The sequence below is a fragment of the Hyposmocoma kahamanoa genome, unplaced genomic scaffold (assembly GCF_003589595.1).
Source record: "Hyposmocoma kahamanoa isolate Upper Pololo Valley unplaced genomic scaffold, ASM358959v1 62, whole genome shotgun sequence".
NCBI lineage: Eukaryota > Metazoa > Arthropoda > Insecta > Lepidoptera > Cosmopterigidae > Hyposmocoma > Hyposmocoma kahamanoa.
In genome coordinates, this window is record NW_020653850.1 from 18,404,913 (window position 1) to 18,427,931 (window position 23,019).

At 35.9% G+C, this 23,019-nt stretch overlaps 1 protein-coding gene across 1 annotated transcript in view; it reads left to right on the forward strand.

Moving 5' to 3' along the window:
- The first annotated feature begins 210 nt into the window (after window positions 1-210).
- LOC113229537 (structural maintenance of chromosomes protein 3) overlaps window positions 211-23,019 on the forward strand; it is a 34,548-nt gene continuing 11,739 nt past the window's right edge. Inside the window, exons 1-19 of the mRNA XM_026463168.1 lie at window positions 211-240; window positions 358-472; window positions 630-769; window positions 2,519-2,677; window positions 5,320-5,445; window positions 6,991-7,158; window positions 8,634-8,725; window positions 9,553-9,706; window positions 10,618-10,847; window positions 13,199-13,408; window positions 14,053-14,152; window positions 14,340-14,486; window positions 15,197-15,355; window positions 17,120-17,278; window positions 18,375-18,586; window positions 19,152-19,314; window positions 19,922-20,085; window positions 20,537-20,744; window positions 21,644-21,820. Coding sequence (XP_026318953.1) covers window positions 226-240; window positions 358-472; window positions 630-769; window positions 2,519-2,677; window positions 5,320-5,445; window positions 6,991-7,158; window positions 8,634-8,725; window positions 9,553-9,706; window positions 10,618-10,847; window positions 13,199-13,408; window positions 14,053-14,152; window positions 14,340-14,486; window positions 15,197-15,355; window positions 17,120-17,278; window positions 18,375-18,586; window positions 19,152-19,314; window positions 19,922-20,085; window positions 20,537-20,744; window positions 21,644-21,820 — 2,898 coding nt within the window. The 5' untranslated portion in view covers window positions 211-225. The remainder of the gene's footprint in view (window positions 241-357; window positions 473-629; window positions 770-2,518; window positions 2,678-5,319; window positions 5,446-6,990; window positions 7,159-8,633; window positions 8,726-9,552; window positions 9,707-10,617; window positions 10,848-13,198; window positions 13,409-14,052; window positions 14,153-14,339; window positions 14,487-15,196; window positions 15,356-17,119; window positions 17,279-18,374; window positions 18,587-19,151; window positions 19,315-19,921; window positions 20,086-20,536; window positions 20,745-21,643; window positions 21,821-23,019) is intronic.

Genomic DNA, 23,019 nt, shown 5'->3' on the forward strand with positions numbered 1-23,019 from the left:
ATTTGAAAATATTTTAAGTCACCATTGGAGTTATTATATTTTATTTTTAAAATTATTTTGTACCTGTGCACACTTCGCTGCACATATTACGAACATGTGCTTCATATTGGTCTTACGCATTTAAAAAAATGAACAATTGACATTGACATTTCCTATTGTCAAGAAATGGCGGTCAACGTTTCATATAAACTGTTTTAGCTTTTTCTTCAAAAAGAAACGGCCAAAATGCATATAAAACAGGTAATTTTGTGATTACAATTGATTTTACTTCGTTGTGCGTGTTAAATAATAAGCTAAGTGAGTAATTAGTGTGTAAATTACAAGTGGCGTCATGCTTCGCGTTGTTATTGTTTACAGGTCATCATTCAGGGATTTAAGAGTTACCGTGAACAAATTGTAGTAGAACCTTTCGACAAACGGCACAATGTAGTCGTCGGACGAAACGGTTCCGGAAAAAGTAACTTCTTTCACGGTAAGAGTCTACTTTTATTTAAGACAGGCGGTAGGAAAGTTTGACCTCTTTACTGTTCGCGAGACTAATACGATTTCTATCCATATCTTTAATTTTATTAGACTAGTGACAGGTGATAAAATATCATCATACTTCAAATTTGAATTATATTTTTCAGCTATACAATTTGTACTGAGTGATGAGTTCTCTCATCTGCGCCCTGAGCAGCGACTTGCGCTCCTCCACGAAGGCACGGGCCCGAGGGTCATATCAGCCTTTGTGGAGATCATCTTTGACAATTCTGACAACAGAATACCTGTAAGTTTTAAAGTCAATTTAATTTCAGGTTAGAATTCTGAATTACCATTTTGAATAGTGAAGCAATATTTATTCTTGATAATCATAAGTACCATTGAATGTAAACGTTTTTGTGCATCTAGTGAATAAATAAATAATTGAAGTCAGGTACTAACTGCAAAAAAGTTCTCTAGATGTCACTTAGTACTGAGCTTTCAAATATTGTACTTCTAAGTATTGACCTACCAATAAATGGACGTCGGGTTCGCGCTAAAAAGTGTCCGCACCTGTAGGGCATTAGAATCGCATTCAGAGTGTCAATCACACAACAGTTTTCGTTTATTCAACTGATAGAGCGGTTGTCAATCACGCAGTACCAATAATAATAACTTGTAAAAATTACTGCAGTAAACTGTAAAAACAGGTTTTTTAAATATAAATGATCTCAGTACAGAGGACTAAAAAAACCAACCTGAAAAGTATGTGGAATTACATCTATTTGCTAAGTTTTATTGCAACATCCCCTAGTATACCATTATACAGAACTAAACACAGGAGATAATAAAAATCTGTTCTCACTACTTAGTAGTAGTAAGTATATTGAGAAAGAAAAACGCCTTGAATTGGAGAATAGCAAAACCAACCATAAAAATAATTGCCGCTTAAGTAAAATTTTGGCGCTATTTATAAAAATGAATGTTCATGCATGATCAGCCACCCTAAGAGGTGGATGCTTTTCTTCAAAATGAAATGGGACCACTATGGAGGTACCCTCTTTCCAACAAAAAAAGAATCATGGAAATCGGTTCACAAATACCAGAATTATCGCGTAACATACATAAAACAAAACATACAGTCGGATTGAGAACCTCCTCCTTTTTTGAAATCGGTTAGTTACAAAAGCACACAAAATAATCAAATAGCTTACTGTCCTTTTTCTACACATTGCATGCGCAAAAGATAGACAGATACCCGTTAAGAATTCAAGAAGCTTACATAAACTTCTTGGTCATTTTCAATTGTTTGAACCACAAGCAATTGAAATATTTAGAACAATGAAACTTTGATTTTCATCTTATTTTATTTATTATTTTTTACTTATCAGAAGTTAGAAAATACCTTTGACTGAAAAAATGTTAGCTCAAATTTTCATAATGTCAAATGTATTTTTTTAGGAAGATTACAAAACAAAAGCTAATTTTGTCTTTGTGAAAAGCATCAAAATAACTCGAAAGCGTAATGGTTTTATTATAAGTCGGTTTTCGGAATTACGGATATTTGAGTTCACATTTAGTTGGAATATTGGTACATTTCTTATAGTACACGCTTTCACATTTGTAGTAATATTTGTATGTATGTATCTGCCCAACTCTTTATTATGTTTAAGTGAATTTGTACAAAATTCGACATAATAATATATATAAAAATTAAATAATATTTACGATAAAGGCTACTCCATTACTCTTGTGTTCAAGTAATTTTCAGTTGTAACTAAACATGATGCGTTTTGTTAAATTTACAGTAGAAGCTGAATATGGTGTTTTTTGGGGCCGTTAAATTGTTGCAAGCAAAGTTAGGCAGCACTGCAATGACATTACAATTTAAATTAAATTTTTTTTTTTTAATTTTGTTACATGTCACTATGTTTGTATAGGTTAACTTCGGACATTTTTTTTCGTGATTTTTGTATTAGACCCGACGTCCATTTGTTCGTATAAAAAAAAAGATCAATGTTTCTAAGCTATTGACTTCTTATTACATTTCCTTCAGATTGAAAAAGATGAGATATTCTTGCGCCGAGTCATTGGCTCTAAGAAAGATCAGTTTTTCCTGAACAAGAAAGTAGTACCGAGATCTGAAGTACTCAATTTGCTGGAGAGTGCTGGTCTGTCCAACTCGAACCCGTACTACATTGTGAAGCAGGGTAAAGTGAGTATAAATTTTCGTACTAGTTTAAATTATCATCTCATTTGTGTCAAAGTTATTTACCATATTTTTATTTTTTACACATTAATAATGTTATACGTATTGCGCTATACTCTTCACGTCTGTAAATTGCCACTGAACATTATTGCAATTTATAGAAATATTAGTAGGAAAAAGATTATTCTATCAGATTATAATTTGATGTGTTTCTACAATAATCACCTAACTTAAAAAACACTCAAATTCATTCAAAAGACGGTTTAAACAAAACAAGAATACTTGGTACACAAAGACAACTTATAATATTTTATTGACTTTGAGTTTCATAAGTTTTTTGCCACCATGACATTCATATATTTTTATGAAATAACTTCACTATTTTGTTATAATTATTAATACAAATATCAAACACATACAAAAACTTCTTTGACTTGACAAGACTTGAACCAATGACCTCACTGTACCATAGCATTGCTCTGTCAACTGAACTATGTGTCAAGTTAGCAATTCTTCTATGTGTCTTGTTAAAGATGTTTGCACTGCGTTTTTTTGTCTTTCAATGCTGTAAGTGATATCTTGTGAGAGATTTACGAACCTTGTCACTCAGCTGGTACCATTACAGCTACTGCAAGTTGACATTGATGTCGCTTTTCGCGAAAGAAAATTTCTCTTTGTGTTCGATTTTTGTATTAATAATTGTATCATAATGTTGTTACATCGTTATTTTAAACACTGAAAATGTCTGTATCTTATTGACAATAAATTGAACATATTCTAAATGCAGCTAAAGAAAAGTGGAGATATGTAAATTACGGAAAAGTCCAGTTTAAAGCTTCCATATACCTATAACAAAAAATCAAAGAACAATGGCAAAATCGTAGTTAATAGAATTCGTTAGCGTCTTCAAATGTCTTAATTACAAGTTTGAATAAAATAAATTCATTAAGTTTTTCAAATTATAATAGCGGCCTATCTAAGTCTGGAAATAAAATTATATTTAAAAGCAACTCTAATGACTAATTAATATGTAACTGGACTGATATCTACAACCATACAACTATCAGTTTCTTAGTTTCTTGATGTTGAGCGACATCTAGCCACCAAAAAAGGAATCTCAATAAGCTACATGTGGATATGGTCCACGTTTAGTTCACGTACTCATGGTACCACGATTTCGTTTAACCAAGGTAAACAACTGTTTTATGGGGAACTGTATACGTTTTTACAATAAGATTCCGGAGCATATATTAAGTTTATCATTTCCTAAGTTTAAAAACTACATTAAAAATATTTTGATCGAAAAATCATATTACAAAATTGAAGACTACGTGTTAGATAAAGATGTATGGAAAGACGACATGGCTCCAGAATCCACACAAATTTGATTCAAAGTGTATTCCATAGCATTTAAGTTTATTTGAAAAGAGCAATCCCTAGAGTTTCTTGCTCGTTCTTCTTAAATGTGACGTTTTCAAGCATTGACTTACAATTATATGGACGTCGGGTCCGCGCTAAAAAGTGTCCGCACTTGTAAGGCGCTAAAATCGTATACAGAGCGCGACACTCCGCTTTAGTCTTCATTTGTTCTATTGACAGCGCGATACTGCGATGACATTACAATTTAAATTTCGAATAGGTTGACTTGGGACATTTTTTTCGTGGTTTTTGTATTAGACCCGTCGTCCATTTATTTGTAAGTCAATGTTTTCAAGTGTAAATTTATTTTACCTATGGAATAAATAATCTTTGACTTTGACTTTGACATAATATCAAATGTATTGATTAAACTGATTTGTAATGAGCTAATTAAAGATTAACTACTTCATTACAAAAAATAAAGTCGATAATTTCTTCTCCAAAATACCACGCGAGCAAATGGTAAAACTGACAAAACAGTTCCCGAAATCAGGGATAGATGGCATTTTTCACAAAAAAAAAAAATTGTTTCCAAGTTACCAGTGCAATAGTCTGTGGTATGTTATTAATTAACTCGGTTTTTTGTTATGGCATAACTTCATGCCTTTTCAATACAAAATAATTTCCTCTGAACTTTCGTAACGTCACAAACCCACGGCACCATTCAGCTTTTATTAACTCTGTTTAAGGCTTCTGTAGTTTATTTTGATATAATAATACACAGAATATATTTTAATCAAGCATGTAACACAACTACCAAAACTTCAAACTGGAATATCTTAAATTCCAGACTTCTCAGAATAGTAAACCCAAAATAAAATTTGTTCAGGAATTACAACTCTATATTTTCACATATTTTTCATAAACAGATGCATACAAATTATGTCAACAAACATTTATATGGTAGTTTGCCATTGTCCTTTGGTACACAAGACTGCCGCCGTTAGTTGAAACGGCGCATGTGACATTTTTTCAAAAGATTTATTACGTGTATTGTTGTGATCAGTAAAAAAGACCCATTGTCACTATTCTTATTTTATTCTAAATTGATAACATATTATGAAGCTACCGCAAGAGTAAAGTAGGTTTTTTAAGTACTTTCTTTGAACATTGTTTTGAGTATTGACGTCCTTTCAACTAACGGTGGGAGAGTAAGAAATAACAAAATAAACTAATGTGAAAGTTATGGTTTGAAGAAAATAAGTCACGCGTTTTTTGATAATCCATAGATTAACCAAATGGCAGTAGCTCCTGACTCTCACAGACTCAAGCTGCTTCGGGAAGTGGCAGGTACCAGAGTTTATGATGAACGCAGAGAGGAATCAGTTACTATCCTCAAGGAAACTGTTGGCAAGGTAATGGAGAATATTTATTATACATTTTTATATGACTAAGGCAGGCACATACTGAATTTCCGACTCTTGACTTATCTCTTGCCCTTCCTATGCTTGTGTCAGTAATTTCATCGAGTGTATAACCAGAAATAGAGATGCAATAAGGGCCATCCATCACTAGCAACTCACCAGTCAATGGTACTGATATCACCTATAAATATCAACTCTCGTTTGCGTTGAAATCACAAATTGGAAGGCTGAAATAGTACAGCGCCAACAACTAACCTGTGTGTATGTAACATACGTCCGTATATTCAAAAAATATTCTGTATTTATTGTAATAAAGATAACATCTCTACTATGGGGGGCTGTTCTGTTCGGTGGTGCGGGAAAAAAATCATTATAGCAAAGCTCAAGTTAAACTGGTCATTTTGAAGTGAAACAATTGAGGACACCCGTCAATTGTTTCGAATTCGGGCTGGCCAATCGGAACGCAGTTGTCACCGTTATGATATGGCAGAATAGTTTTCAAACAAATTAAATGACATTTTGTCTCTATTTCTGGTTATATACTCGATATTTTATATACACCTGTTTAATCTAATTAATTTCGATTACCATCCACATTCATTCTATAAATTGGTTTTATTGTTGTACTAATATCCTCCTATTCCATATCACTATACATTTTTAACTTACCAACTCAATTTTATACTAATATTGTATCTTATTACAAATAGAATGGGTGGTTTTTTATTCAATAGGGTAACTTAGGGAAAAATCCAGTAAAAAGGCGGCAGATTAATTATAAGTAACGACTGTTGTGATCACCAACTTGCCTGCTGTATTGTATTTAGAACAATCTCTAGCCTATCAAGCTGTAGCCATTTAAAGTTGGTGATCAATTTGTATAAATTACTAAACTAAACAATTTGGAAAAGGAGGATAAATATAACATTAACAACATTGAAAAATTGGCAAAAAATGAACACAAATATGGTTTTTTTTTACTGAAGATAAAGAATGAGAATGAGTTTCGAATATTTCACTTTAAGGGTCGTTTTCAGATAACCTCCAAAAATGTGTCCCTTTCAATAACTTTTATGTTATTACATGACTGCTGAGCATATTTAAGAATCTTAAAACCAAAAGAAAAAAGGGTTTTACAAAAATCACTCAAAAAGCGCCATTGAAATTCGGAAAGTGTAATTCACCCTTAAACGCCAAACTGACGAGAGAGACAGCTGCATAACACAAACAAAGAACTTCATACACTGTCCTTAGAAATGCAGAAAACAAAAGATTTTATAAATGAATTTAATAGTTAATTACTGTGATATTATATTATAGTTCTCATATGTAATTTGATTCTTTGTTATGAATCCTACAGCTTTGTGACACAGTCATTATTGCATTTTCATTTCTTTGTAGTTATATCAATTTTGTTTGTCCTTTTTATGTGTGTAGTCTAATATTTAATCATTGATAGACAATTCGTACAATAAAACAACCTTGAGTTTCCTTATACATATTACATGGTCATAAAGTTACGAATTTTTCTTGCAGGTGGAAAAAATTAATGAGTTCCTTCAGACCATCGAGGAGCGTCTGAAGACCCTGGAAGAAGAGAAGGAGGAACTGAAAGAGTACCAGAAATGGGACCGTTCACGGCGTGTGCTCGAGTTCATCATACACGATACTGAACATCGCGAGAATAAACGCAAGCTTGAAGAGGTAACTCGGTTAATATTAGTGATTCAAAAGCTGTTATGCATTAATGTAGTATCCATGGCTAAAACGCACAAGATTCCTGGGTACCAATTCTCGTACTCTAGGACATTGCCTCGATTTAAATGTAATGTCATATCCTCAATGTCTACAAAAAATGTCACTGAAAATATCTATTGTCCTAAAATTTTTTTTTTCGGTTTGGAGAAAAACACGAGAAACATATTCTTAGATATCTAAGTAGAGTAGTTGGTTAGATATATAAAAATATGTTTCGCGTTTTTCTCCGAACCGCTATTTTTGCAAGTACATTTTCAATTAGCAGCATAGAATAGAAACGGTATGTTGATTTGAATCCGGAAAAATAGTTTCATTTCCGGTATGTTGAAAATTGTTCTATAGTACTTAGAATAAAACAAAATCTCTTAGCGCGCGTTGTGTTTTCAGCTGTTGAGAAATTGTGTCATAAATCAAGATCAGTCAAGTGTGTATTGATTGAAATGACTGAATATAACATCAGTCATTTCTACGTTAAAATAATGTCTTTGTCATAAGGGAATTTTAAGTTAACATTTTGCCATAACAAATGAATTGAGTTGTCATTTGTCTCGGTTTCGTACAACATTCCCAATATCGATGAGTAGTATATTTATTTAAAACACTTTCATTAATATTCTTTAGTTTTTCCCCCCCTTTCCAACTCTTAAATTTCTATCCTAAGGATGCCTGGAAGAAATTGCTCCTTAGCATTAAGGCCGCCTGTTGTACATTAGCTTACTCTGTGATATTTACGTTACTGTTATGTGTTGTCATTGTAATTTTAATGTGCTATAAAGAATTCCTTCACTCATTCATGCATCCCACTAGCGACATCCTGATCCCTACTGTCTCCCCAACCACGGGTGGCATGTCGAACGCTGAAGGTTGACACATTGCCGTCAGATTCTGAGAACACCAAGAACTGCGTGCGATTGTGTCAATCATATTTTTTAATAAATTGTTTACTGTGAAATTTTATCTATTGCATGATAATTGGGGACCTATAGGACTAGCACGGCAGGGCGCAACTTGCGACATAAAGCGTAAGAGCTCTATGCGAGAGTAGCAGTATCTCGCGCTTTATCTCGCTCTCGCGCAAGTCGCGCCTTGTCGTGCCTGTCCTACTGGTTCATTACCTAGCACGAACCGACTCTACCACAAGTGTATAATAGCAGTTGTCGTGTGTATAGCAAAATATACAGTGGCGGTCACGAGTAGAAAATATTTGTATAAAATATTCTACAAAATATACCTTATGAACGTTGATAGAAGTATTTTGAATCACACACTAACAGTTACTTTAATGTTCAAAGCAAAACTTTGAGACAATGTACGTGTTCGAAGGTTCTATATGAACCCTTCGATGCCATGTAAACATATAAAACACCCTATTTGTATTTGAACATGATGGACTGTGAGTTATACCCCGTATAATGTTACAGTTGGAAAAGCTCCGTACAAACAGTGGGAAGGAACAACAGCAATACGCCGATATGGTGCGTGAAGCGCAGGACCACGTCCGAGAAGCTAACAGGTAACTTCTATGTATAACAACAGTATTATTACAAATAATGACCGTAATGGCAGACACAGGAGCCATTAGATCTTATGTCCCATAGCTGGCAAAGCAAATGCGATTTTAAGGATACTTACTTTGGATCGCAGTTTTTTTTTATAATAACAAGTGCCGGGACGAACGTAACAGTTACAGTGCCACTCAGAGCTTTAAATCGCAAAGATCTGAAGGGCACTGCCACTGCGCCCGTCACCCTGAGACAAGTTGACAAGTCCCATGTGCCTGTAATTTTATAAGCACCTTTACCCTTCAACACCGGAACACGGTAATGCTTTCATTACTGCTTGGCGGCAGAAATAGGTAAGACAGCAGTACTTTCCTGGACGAACAAGGAGCTCTACTGCTACTAGCTAGCTAAAATGTATTTGGCGGTAATCACATTTCATCACGTGTACCATCAGTTACCTGCTTTCATACCGTAAAAAATGTTATCATAAGAATTCTGTAAATAATATTCATTCTTTCAAAATTTCCCTGAAATGAATTACGTTACTCTGATGCTCACAGTACAGGGAATTCCCTAATTTGAGACCAGATAATCTATGCGACCGTCTGGTACATTATTATTGTTATAGAATCAAACGGAAGAAATCTTAACTAAAGCCGAAAATTCATATACCTTTGATGTTATTCAAACTTCAGAAGTCAGCATGTTATTACGACAATGAATTACTATAGATGCGTAGTTTTTTGTAAACACGGTCGTTAATAATGATAATGCATGTTAATGTGCGTAAATTTGAGTGTACGTATATAATAATAGACGTTAATTATTACTATTACAGGAAACTAAAAGAAGCTCGGAAGGACGTAGCGGCAGCACGTGAAGAGAAAGACATATTGTCGACAGAACAACAACAATTGCTTAGAGAAAAAACCAAACTTGAGCTTGCTATCAAGGATTTGACGGATGACGTCGATGGGGACAACAAGTCTAAGGTATGGATGGCATTCTTGAAAAAACTTTACCAGCGATTTGCAGAAAAGACTTGAATTTATTGTGTCGTTAACTATAATACGTGATAATTAAATGACGACAGCGGTAGCGCAACGGTGTGCACTGTGGACACTGGACGAGGAGGTCCCGAAGGACGTTTTCTAAATTGGTTCTACGATGGGTGTTTTGGATAGTGCCCCGGAATGAATTTCGTTGCTCTTGTACTCATAGTTCAGGGAATTCCCTAGTTGGGTAGTTAAGTTTGAGACCAGGTGATTGGTGTGGTTGACCAGCACAGTTATTATTATTAATTGGTCTAGAGTCCGGCAAACCATGGAGGCTAAAATGTACTTTTTAAAGATTCGAAACATTTATTTTTTTATCATTATATTTTACTACACTATTTATTACGTGTCTAAATGTCATAATGTAAATATCTATTAGTAAAGTAATTTAATTAGTTTACACGTATGCCATTTTATTTATTTATTTATTCATGATATATTTAGTGTCATTATTTTAGCACATACCAACACACATACGTTATGTATATGTATGCATTGTTTGCACTCGAGTCCGTGCATCACTCAATCGGGCTTGCTGAAAACCAAGGCTTCAAGTAGGATTTCCTGCCCGTAGCTAAACGCTGAGCAAGTTCTGTTTGCGTGCGCAGAGACACTCACTTATTTTTATTATTATATTATTGTATTATTATATATGAAAAGTAAATTGCATTTGTATGCAAATTACTTTTCTTTGACTATTTGTCGTATTATGCTATAGTTTTAAGTTTATAATGTTATAGTATTGTAGTTTTCAAGCTCATTTATGTGTGTCTCAACACAATAAAACACATAAAGTTTTCTTATTCTTCTTCTTACTCTACTATCTTTAACAACCCAGTCTATAACAGGAACGTGCAGAAGCTGAATTGGAACGACTACGTCAACAAATCGCAGAAAAGGAACGCGATCTTGAAGAACTAAAGCCGAAATACGAAGAGATGAAGGCCCGTGAAGAAGAGTGCACCAGAGCCCTAGCTCTAAACCAACAAAAGAGACAGGAGTTGTATGCGAAGCAAGGTCGTGGTACGCAGTTCACTTCTAAACAGGACCGAGACCGATGGATTGAAAAGGAATTGAAGTGAGTAGGATAATATTAAGTATGTATCTGTGTGGTTTATTGTCCGATCTTAGGATAAACTTGTGTTTAAACCTATAAGGCACAGAGACGGGTAGTAAAAAACCCAAACAACCCGCACGGGTTTTACCCAAAGTTTCTAGAGTCGATACGATAGTTTTAGGATTTCAGAGGAATGTCCATAAATGAATACAACAGTATGTTTGTAGTAATACAGTGGTGCTGCACTGAGTTCCAGGTCACTCTCGCTGACATCGAGGGTAATGAGTCAGCAGATGAACTGGCAAAGGCTGGTGTTAGGGAAACCTTTATTGAACCCGAACCCTTCATTGGGATAGCATACAGCCTGGCAAAACTCACTCTGCTAAATGAGAGCACACACCTCTCCCAAGAAGTGTGGCTACAGAACAAGGGGTCTTGAGTATTCAGAGGCCTACATATCTGCCTACAGTGCCAAACACTGTAGAGAAGCTCTGTCATTGGACAAGAATGGCATAAGAATGCTCGCTAGAGCCCATCGAGTATATAACCAGAAATAGAGACGAAATAAGGGCCATATATTCCTGGTAACACATTAGCGATACAGCACTTATAAATATCAACTCCCGTTTACACTGAAATATAGACAGGCCAATTAAGACCTGTGTGTATGTCTCTGTATATTCCAAAAAATATTCTGTATTTATTGTAATAAAGTTATTATCTCTAACAATGCCGTGCTGTTCTATTCGGTGGTGTGGGAAACAGCAAAACATCTAATTACAAAATAAACGGGATTACATTTCACCGGTAATTAAATTAGAATATGTAATTTTGCAATTTTCGTCCATTATAGCAAAGCTCAAGTTAACTGGTCGATTTGAAGTGAAGCAGTTGACGACACCCGTCAATTGTTTCGAACTCGGGCTAGCCAATCGGAGCGCAGTTGTCACAGTAATGATATGGCAGAATAGTTTTCAAACAAATTAAATGACATTTCGTCTCTATTTCTGGTTATATACTCGATGCTAGAGCCTTAACAGGGCATTGTTGCTTAAACAAGCACATGTCAAATATTGGGCAGAGAGAAAATAGAGAATGTAGATTCTGCCACACGGAGGATGAAACTCCTGTTCATCTACTCACCCAATGCTACGCCTTGATGGGCGTACGAAGTTCCGTACTGGGAAGGCACATGCCACAACCAGAGGACATTAAATCTGTCGGAGCCAGGAAAGTCCTTCACTTTTTGCACTCTGCACTGTAATTAGTGGTGATCACAATAGATCAGTCAATGGTCGTGAATGGTGATGAGGGGATGCATAGCCCCTGAATGAAGCCACCCTAATAATAATAATAATAATAAAATCTTTTAGGCCTTGGGAGAGGCGAGAGTTTAAAATAAACATAATAATAATAATAATAATGTTTGAAATACATATGTTAATAATTCGTACTTACATCTTTAACACATACAATTCCTTTTCGTCGGAAATTTTCCTGAATATTCCGAAAAATTGATGGTTGCAATTACTCGTCGCTAAGTTTACAAAAAATATGGTGTATCCCAAATAACGTTAATTATTTTTTTTTAATACTAAGTGACGGTACGAACAAGTCGTGTGCTTGGTGGTAATCGACACGCCTGTCCCTAACAATGGCAGTGCCACTCAGAGTTTTAAATCACGAAGATCTGAGGGGCACTGGCACTGCGCCCGACACCCTGAGACATAAGTTGACAAGTCCCATGTTCTTGTAATTTCATCTTTAATGTACTAAAGTAATTTCCGGAATGCTGAATAGACAATAAAATGTTGCCATAAGGTCGTCTCCATTTTCTGTCTCGTTTCCTCGAAGTTTAGGTAGAAAACTCAACTATTCCGATCACTGCTGATAACGCATTAAATAAGCTGTAACTTAATTAGTTAATATCTAGTGAAATTTTAAAGTTTAAATTTTTTCTTCGCCACAGTTGCAATGTAACGTCATCGTCACCCTTAACATGAAAATTTACGAATAGCCCAAGTCTAGTTACGTTTGTTTCGATTTAGAAATTATATAGGTATTTATACTATGGGAAAAAGGCGTGAAGTATATGTATATATATACTAAAACAACAAAGAAAAGGAAAACATCGCGATGTTCCCTCCACGTCGAAGAAGTTTCACAACCCTCGGAAAACGTGTGAAATCCTTAACCCGCATGATTATTGATACAAAAATCAAACAAACACTAAGAAAAAATCCTTTGACGTCTGAACTCCAACCGGGTGTCTGTTGCCTCACCAGGAATTCTATAATATAATTTATATCTATACTGCTATAGCATACTGTATAGCACCACTACGTTATATATAAAATTTGTAATAATTTCAGATCACTGAACAAACAAATAAAAGACAAAAAAGACCATGAGAACAAACTTCGTGAAGATCTTCGACGCGATGCGGCCAAACTGACTGAATTGGAAAAAAAAATTGAAGAAACTACCAAGGAGATGGAACGACAAAGAATTGCCATTGATGAACATAACAAACAGTATTACGAATGCAAGAAGAAAAAGGATCAGGAGCAGAGTACAAGAAAGTCAGTATAAATTCAACTAAAACTGAAATAATGAAATACAGCAGCTCAATTGAACTTCATTTACAAAATATTCAATCAAAATGAAAAGCATGAATAAACTTTTTAGCCCAAAAATGACCGTAACAAATAATCCCTGTGTAAATAGATACAAAAAATGATAGATACAAATACAAACAAAAAATGCTACAAAATTGCCTTAATTGATTGCGATGATAAAAGTTATCAAAATATTGTTTACTTACTAGCAAAAAAAAATCATAATTATTAAGGATTTTTTGTTTCCTAGCTCATCACAGCACAATAACTACATACAGTAACTTACATGATCAATTTTAAGAAAACTTATTCTGCTACACAATACCTTGGCGATTTTGTCACATTTTTATGGGTATTCATTCCATCTATCTATTTAAATAGAATTTATACTTGAAGAAAACAACTATACATTTTGAAATAATATCAAAATGGCGGATATGAGCTATAACAAGCTCGATAGTAAAACCCTAAATAAAATATAAAATAAAAATAAATAAAATAAAATAAAATATGGGCTTAGTTCTCTATCTAAATATACATATTTGAATTTGAATGCCTTTGAAAGTATGCAAATTTGCCTTTGTTTACCATTTGTTTTTACATAACAGTGAACTGTGGCGTAAGGAAACCACCCTGACTCAGAACCTATCATCACTTAAAGAAGATTTGTCTAAAGCTGATCAAGCACTTCGTTCCATGGCAGGAAAGGTGAATAATTTACTAATATACTAAGTACGGCTGTGGTAAAACTATAAATATAAATTATGCGCGGTGGCCCCTAGATGATATCAGTTATCCACATGACATCATGTAGACGGACCTCGCGTTTAGATCTGCGTTTTTTTTGTTTTGAAAACTTCACCCTACTTTACAAGGAAATGTTATGTGTTTGCAGCCAATTCTGAACGGGCGCGACAGTGTCCGCAAAGTACTGGAGACTTTCCAGGAGCGCGGCGGCGAGTGGGCCAAGATCGCCACGCAGTACTACGGGCCTGTTATTGAAAACTTCACCTGCGACAAGACTATCTACACTGCTGTTGAGGTGAGCCACAACACTACCTAAACGCAGGGTAGTGGGCAGCCCAACTGGCACTTTCAAATCAAATCACGAGGTGATAACCAGAAGACTAAAAGGCTATGAGCTAGTGATGTAACCGACTTTTCCTTCTGCTTCCGTAACTGCGGAAGTTCCGCACGCTTTTTCACATGTGTTTCCATTTCTGTTTCCACAACATTTATTACTGAACTTTAAGCGGAAGTTTACAACGTTTGCGACGTATCTGGGTCTATTCCCGTTCTCCGTCTGACATCCGTCTGAAACGATTACTGTCAAATAAATAATACTCGATCAAATCAAAAGGCAATGCCCAGTGTGTAACTTCATTCGCATCACGCTTCTTTTAATTTGATCGGGTATTAATTATTGATAGTAATTGTTTTGGACGGATGTCGGACAAAGAACGGAAGTAGATCCCCAAGTGCTAGTGCGGTTTACTTCGTGCCCACCGCGCGTGTTTTTTAGTACTTTTGTGTAATAATTGCACTTAAAGTATGAAACTAAAAACGCCTTGTTCAGAACTATTTCGTTGAGTTTTTTATAGTATTTACACTTCCGCTTCCATTTCCGCTAAGATTTACTTTTGAAATCTGTTTTCGTTTCTGTTTCCGTTACGACACTTCCATTGCATCACTACTATATTACATATTGTCTTGTCTTATATACTCTGTTCTAAAAGAAATTACATCGTACAGGTGACAGCAGGTAACAGATTGTTCCACCACATTGTAGAATCCGATATAGTGGGCACCAAGATCTTAAAGGAGATGAACCGACAGAACCTGCCTGGAGAGGTCACATTTATGCCGTTGAACAGACTGCAGGTTCGGGATATGGTCTATCCTAATGACAATGTAAGTATTGTTGCAGTGTACGTCACGTTATCAGCCCTCAGAGGTCGACCTAATACAGTTTTAAATAATTAAGAGATTGTAAATAGGTTTTTATTGAATGTCAGGATGTTTCACCACCATGATATACAATTATTTTTTTGTGAAATTACTCCACTAAAAATTATTATTACAAAGATCGAACACTTGTCTTGCTGGATTCGAACCAACGTTTTCTAGCACTAACTAAACTTAATTGACATAGCGTCTGGCGCGGTTTGCTAGAAGATATTCGCTTGAATCCAGCCGGATCGAAGGATTTTTTTTCTAAATGTTCCATTTTTAAATTAACAATTAATTATTAATAGATTTATTAGTAGTTATATTATTTTACACCATTTAACCTTCACCTGGTGATACACGTCGCGTCCAACCGGTTAGTCTGGCAATCTTTGGGTGAGACCCATGTTTAGCAGTGGACGTCTTCCGGCTGATATAATGATGATGATGATGAACCTTCACTGGAACAGAGAAGCAAATTAATTTACTTCCAATTTTATTAATACAGTTTTCACAATGACAGTTCTTGACAATATAGTTCAATAGTGCACCAATAGATGGCACCACAAAACATTCCAATAGTTTTTATATTTGCAATCAGTTTGACATTAAAGAATGTAGAGAACGCAAATTAAGAAACAGTCAAAACAACATACTGCACAAATGTAATTCTTATCAAATGACAAAAAATGATATTTTTTGCACAATATACCTTAGGTGCTAAAGCGACTGCAACTGCATCAGAATATTGCATAGAATTCCGGTTAGGTTTAGATTTTACGACACAAATCATATATCACTGGTTTCCTCATGAATATATCCGTCATAATTAATAATAAAAACTTAGATGGAGTTCTGATGCTATGAATTTATTTTGTAACTTTTCTTGCGCCTCCATTAAAGTTGTCAACATAATAGTACAAATTACCACTCATTGCCACTCAACATCACTATAACTATTCCTCACATAAAAATGTCTGGGACATAAATTAGATACTTGAGACACCGATTGTACACGCCGCAATGTATATATTATAGCTTCGATGGCGAGACGCCATTTTAGACCACCGGCAGCGAGGCCACTTAAAAGTTTGAACCGGCTTTTTTGCTTGTATACATTGTTACAGTCTATTAACAATAGAAGAAGACCGTTTGGTCGAACAAAGTTATAAGTTTATTTCCTTACAGTTTATTTTCGTATTGTCTCAAAAAATACTTCACGTTCGTTGAACTGCGGTGACACTAGAAATCCTTAACTCACCTCTAACCATTGTGAGAGACCGTCATCCGTATATCCTTTTCAAAGGACACTACACATTCGAGTTCTCTTCGAGTTCGAGACGTGGCCTATTACTTTATATAACACATCTATTGCGCATTCGTGGTACTTGCATTGACAACTGAAGTAAATATATTCGCCTTGAGACCACTTATCTTGCTAAATTAAGTCGACGGCATTGATAACGCACCACTCACGGAAGAATGGCAGTAAGTGGAGTTACTTCAAACATGTTTATTGCTCCATTAGATACAGAAAAATATAACCCACATCGTTTCCAATTCTTGTTACTCTTCAATATTAGTCAATAGAATTACAAGAATTGGAGAGGATGTGGCTTATATTTTTCTGTATCTAATGGAGCAATAAACGTTTTTGACGTAATTCCACCTATGCCATTCTTCCATGAAGAGTGCGATACATTCATACCAATTTTATTTTCATTACAGAATGCCATAGCTATGGTACAGAAGCTGAAATACGATGCAAAGTACGCGAAAGCTATGAAGTACATATTCGGCAAGACACTCATCTGTCGTAACTTGGAATGTGCCACGGAACTAGGCAAGCAGTTCCATCTCGATTGTGTCACTTTGGAAGGAGACCAGGTATTTTTTTTTAATACACACACATTCATAATTAGTTGATAAATCAATGATCTCATACGCCAGATATTATTTACTTTCATAGTAATCGACGTTTGAAATCTGTTGCGTAGCCTATAGAAACTTATTTTAAATGTTACACGTCAAGCGCATCACCGGGGCGTAGATTGTGATTTTGTCAAACAGAATGAACATTTTGAAAAGTCGGTAAGAAGCATGGATCAACTACTCAAAGGAACTCCTAATCACGATTCAAGACCTTTCCTATTTCTGCCGCCAAGCATTAATGTCAGCATTACTGTGTATCGGTTTTGAAGGGTAAGGGTGTTGGTGAAATTACAGGCATATAGTACTTGTCAACTTATGTCGCAGAGTGACGGGCGTAGTGGCAGTGCCCCTCAGATCTGTGCGATTGAAAGCTTCTGAGTGACACTGTAATTGTTATGGACAGGCGTGTAGCTTACCATCAGGTGCAGGACCGTCACTTGATATTATTAAAAAAAAGACTGCTTAGTCGGGTATTTAGTATTTATTGGTACACCAGATGTGGCGACGAGCACCAAATAGCTATTTTTGTAACTAATTTGTTTTACATTGACGAGCTGCTGTCGCCACTTTGTAGTTTTGGATTTAGACTAGACTGTAATACCTACGTAGCTGGTTCAAATATTCTCAATGTAGTTATTGAGGGACGACAAAAGATACTTAATTTATAGGTATACATATAAGCGTGTAGAAAGACACTGAACCATGATAAAAATGTTCATAACACTACATTGTGCTATGTCGAGGAACCGCAGAGGTGTGCCTCGTATATCGCGTACAAACCCCCAGCACATCAAAATCGGCTCTCTTACAGTTATCGACCCTCAGATTACATTGTTTACTCTTTCCTAAATATACAAATCTATGAATTTGGTAAAGAAGTTTAGGTTGATTTCGTATTAATAAGTAATTTAAAAAACTTACCGATCAATCTTCTTACGGTAAGAGCAGTGTCCACGTTTAAAGAATGCATTCCTGCCCCCGCTCACGCCCCGCAGACCGCTAAACTGTTTGTAAAAAATATTACAAATACATAAAAGAAACCATATTACAGGTGTCATCAAAAGGCTCCCTGACCGGCGGCTATTTCAACCAATCACGATCTCGCCTTGAAATGCAGAAAACACGCTCAGAGCTCATGGACCAAATAACTTCATTGGAACAGGAATTGAGTACTTTAAGACAGGAACTTAATAAAACCGAGACTAGTATCAACTCTATAGTCTCTGAGATGCAACGGACAGAGACTAAACAGGGGAAGGCTAAGTAAGTTAATTATTATTATTTATAATATTATTAGGATACTGGTGAAATTAGTCATGTAAGACTTGTCAACTTATCTCTCAAGATGACGGGCGTAGTGGCAGTGCCCCTCAGATCTTTGCAATTTAAGTTCTGAGTGACACTGGAACTGCTATGGACAGGTGTGTCACATCACCAGGCGCACGACTTGTTCGTCCCGTCACTTGGTATCATAAAAAGAAAAAAATTACCTTAGTTTAAGTCCAATTTTCAGTTATAGCTTTAATTCATAGTTTCAGTGCCTTGTTATACTTTACTCAAAATGGCTATTACAAACACTTTTTAATTCTAATCTCTAAACATCATGGAAAGGTCAAAGCGCTACTTAGAGCGAAAATTAGTTATACTAGTGCATCAATGCTTTATCTTATATTATTACATCATCTATCCATGTTTAGGAAAGATCACTTCATTATTCCGATAATCCGCCACTTTTTCGTAGTGCATTCTAGATACTCTATATGGCGCTTTCAACTGTTAACCTTTTCCCTGACAATATGCATTAAGAGGAAACTTATTTACTCTTCAGGGACATATTTGACAAAGTAAAGGCAGACATTCGTCTAATGAAGGAGGAGTTATCATCGATCGAGCGTTTCCGCGGGCCCAAGGAACGTTCGCTGGCGCAGTGCCGGTCCAGTCTCGAGGCCATGCAAGCCACCAAGGAGGGACTAGAGTCTGAGTTACACCAGGTGATTTCTGAAATTGAAATTGATGACCTTATTTGAATTCGTGATTGTAATCAAAAGTTTTATTTTTTAATACAGTTAGAACGCGTTCAATAAAATACTTGTGGCTGCAGTGCCGTTGCAGCCGCCCAGTAGTTCCATATACCCAGTTCCACGTGGAACAATTGTAACCTTAATATGTCATATTTATTCCTAGTTTTACACCTGCCTTTCCGCGCCACTACTAATTTTCATAGAATATTTAAACGCTCTGCTGCAGCGCCGCAGTCGCGGCACGCGCGCTCCACTTTTGCAGTCACAATAAAACGTGAAACACTTATCGGGCGCTTGTCGGGTCGGGTGTACGGCGGGTGTAATTCCGTGTATTTTTTAAATCAATAAAAAGTGTAACACCCATGATGAAGTCAGAAACTAAAAAAATACATGCGTTATTTTAAGGCACTACATGTATAGTCCTATGTAGTAAATTAAACTGTATGAAGACGCCTATATGTAATAATAATTTAAAAATCTAGAATTTTCATGAATTAACTATACGTCAAGATATAGACGTGCTATGCACCCGGTTCCAAAATATCGAAAATAAAAATCGAACTGCAAATCTTTCCAGGAACTAATGGAGCAACTATCAACCGCGGACCAGGGTAAAGTAGACGAGTTAAACGACGCCATCCGTCGGCTCACGCAGGAGAACAAAGAAGCTTTCTCTGCCCGTATGAACCTAGAGGCTACCAAGAACAAACTCGAGAATCTCCTCACTAATAATTTGATACGGTTAGTTTTTTATTATGTAAAGAAATTGGTATGCAAAAGGAAAGGTACCTTGCCTTACAACTTTAGCTAACTAAAAGTAAATTGTAATTAAGTTGGATCTCAGATGTACAACCTTGGCCAAAAATATTGAGCACCCTAAGAATGGCGAACATGTACAATAAGTATTGCAGAAAGCAATAATAAGCTGATTTTATGCACGAGGTGTGTTGGGTCGTTGTTTTTAAACCTTTTAGATGCCGAAAGAAGAACAATTTAACAGACGACCTGTTTTCTACAATACTTATTGTGCACATTGGGGATCCTTAGGGTGCTCAATACTTTTGGCCAAGGCGGTATAACATTTTAACAAAGGCAAATATGGCTCTTTTTTATCTATAATAAACACTCAGAGGACTTAGAGGCGCCGTTCCTTGTAGTTTATTTTTATGTAAAACGTTTTGCTCTTTTGCAGTCGTAAAGACGAACTAGTGCAAGCTCTTCAAGAAATCTCAGTGGAAGACCGAAAACGCCGGTTGGCGAATAGCAAAGCGGATCTCGCTGCTGCAGAGAAACGAATCAAGCAGATTAACAAGGAAATGGAGGATGTAGAACGAAAAGTGCAGGCCGCTGTTAAGAACGAGAAGGCTTTGAAACTCGAGCTCGATAAGTGGCGGAATAAGGTACAAATCATCATCTTCCAGCCGACATTACCCACTGCTGTCACACTGGCTGTCACCGTTTTCACCATGCACCACGATCTTGTGCTGATCTCACTTATTTACAATGTGTAAACATTGTTTATTTATTGAATATCATGATGTGTTACTACCATGATATTCATATACTTTTTTATGAAAATACTCCACTAATTTGTTATTATTATTGTTTTCACTCAACCAAGTACCTTTACATAAGTTATATATACATTATAAAGGCTGACACAGCGCGAATCCTGACAAATTTCTCTTGCTTCATCCATCAAGCTTTTCAAACAATTCCTCATACAAATAAAGTATTACTTATAAATATCAGTAAATCTTACTCAAAGCTCCTGACGACCTGGGCGGCCCAATGACTTGGGTTCGATTTCTGGTACACCAATTTGGAATATGGATTGTTCTAAATCAGTTCTTTTCTGTGTGTTCAGGGTGCTTCGGAGTTAATTCCGTTGCTACGATACTCCTAAGTACAGGGAATTCCCTATAGTTCATTTCACATAGCATGGATACTGTGACGTTTGAGATTTTAAGTTTCTAGAGATGTAGTGACGTAAAATCCAATTACAAAATTCGATATTTTCGAAAATCGATTCTCTCTTCCTTTCAAATTATTTCGATACAAAGAGAGAATCGATTTTGATATCTTGTCGAAGATATTAATACCTTGGCGTGATCATTTGTAACGAAGAGAGTATCAAAATCGGTTTGAGATAATAATTTTAAGAACAAATAATAAACAGAATAAAAAGGATTCAATTATTATGTAATTAAGATCAGGTAATTGGTGTGATGGCCTGGCACAATATTATTATAAATATTATTTTACCAACTCGATTAATTACACGTATCATAATTAACAGGAAAAAGAAGCTCAAGACAAAATGGAGGAGGACGCAAAAGGCTTAGAGAAGATGGCGTCAAAGGAAGTGCTCCTCCAGGAGAAAATACAGGAGTCTTTGGACAAGATCGCTGCACTCGGCACGTTGCCCAACGCACCCGATCTCCATAATAAGTACTCGAAGATGTCTTTGAAACAGGTATTTGTTCATCAACAATCCAAATACCTTTCTTTGTTGGGCACGGGTCTCCTATAAGGACAATGTTCAGCTTTACACACACGCGCCCTAGCGACTGTGGTTTGCGCAAGTTTGAAGCACAACTGTAACTGTCAAAGTCTCGGCGACAATAAGATCTGTTCAGACCGCTGTGGGTAGCGAAAAATACCGCGCGCCATCCCGCCGGGTATTTGTATGAAGTTCCGCGGCTACAGCGAAACCGGAATACCGCGTCGTACCGCCCAGGTAGGCGGTATATTTTATTAGTTGCTACTGCTCCCACTCTATGCGGCGACAGGAGCAGTAGCAAATTCATCCCTCCGCATACCAGTTAGTGACGACTAGTTGACATAATTTTAACTGGGATTATATATATATGTATATTATATATATATAATAGTGTATAATTGCGGTGAGTGAGGTGATTTCTTAGTTATAAACTTAATTAGAAACTGCATACTGCGGTGTTCAGAGCGACAAATATATGTATTTATACAGGCTGTATATTTGAAAGTGGGACATACATATAGAGTGCGCTATATTCCTGATTCCGAACCCATAGAAATAATAAACTAATGAACTTAAAGTTTACAAAAAAAAAAAAATTTTTTATCGACTACTACTTGTGAACAACATTACACAACAAGACTTATCGAAATCTATGCACATCACTATTATTGCTCCGACGAAACGGAGAGCTGCGGCACGGCGGCGAAAATCAAAGCACAAATAATTAGCATAACCTAAAACGTAATCATTTCGATAACAGCTTTTTTCATCATAACAAATATGCGTAGGTAAGTAACTTTGTTTTTATTTTCTAGAGAAATGAGGTGCTTTTAGTAGGAAGGGAGATGTGAAATCATTGTTATTGTTGCTGTCTCACTCGGCGCTCGCTATATTTCGGCGTATTCCCATTGCACTCGAAATCAAGCGTAAAGGGAATAGGTTTATTCCTATGTACACTCCAAAACAAATTTGTTGATTTAGTTTTTGTTCTATTCCATATCCTAATTTTATTTTAGTCTATATTAAGTTGTAACATGATTTACTATGACATGTATGAATATGTCTCACTTTCAAATATACAGCCTGCACACAATGTGAAGCCTGAAAACCAGCAAATTGCTGAGGCTGTTACCTTTTCTTCAACACGTTTAGATTTCAAGCCACTATTTTAA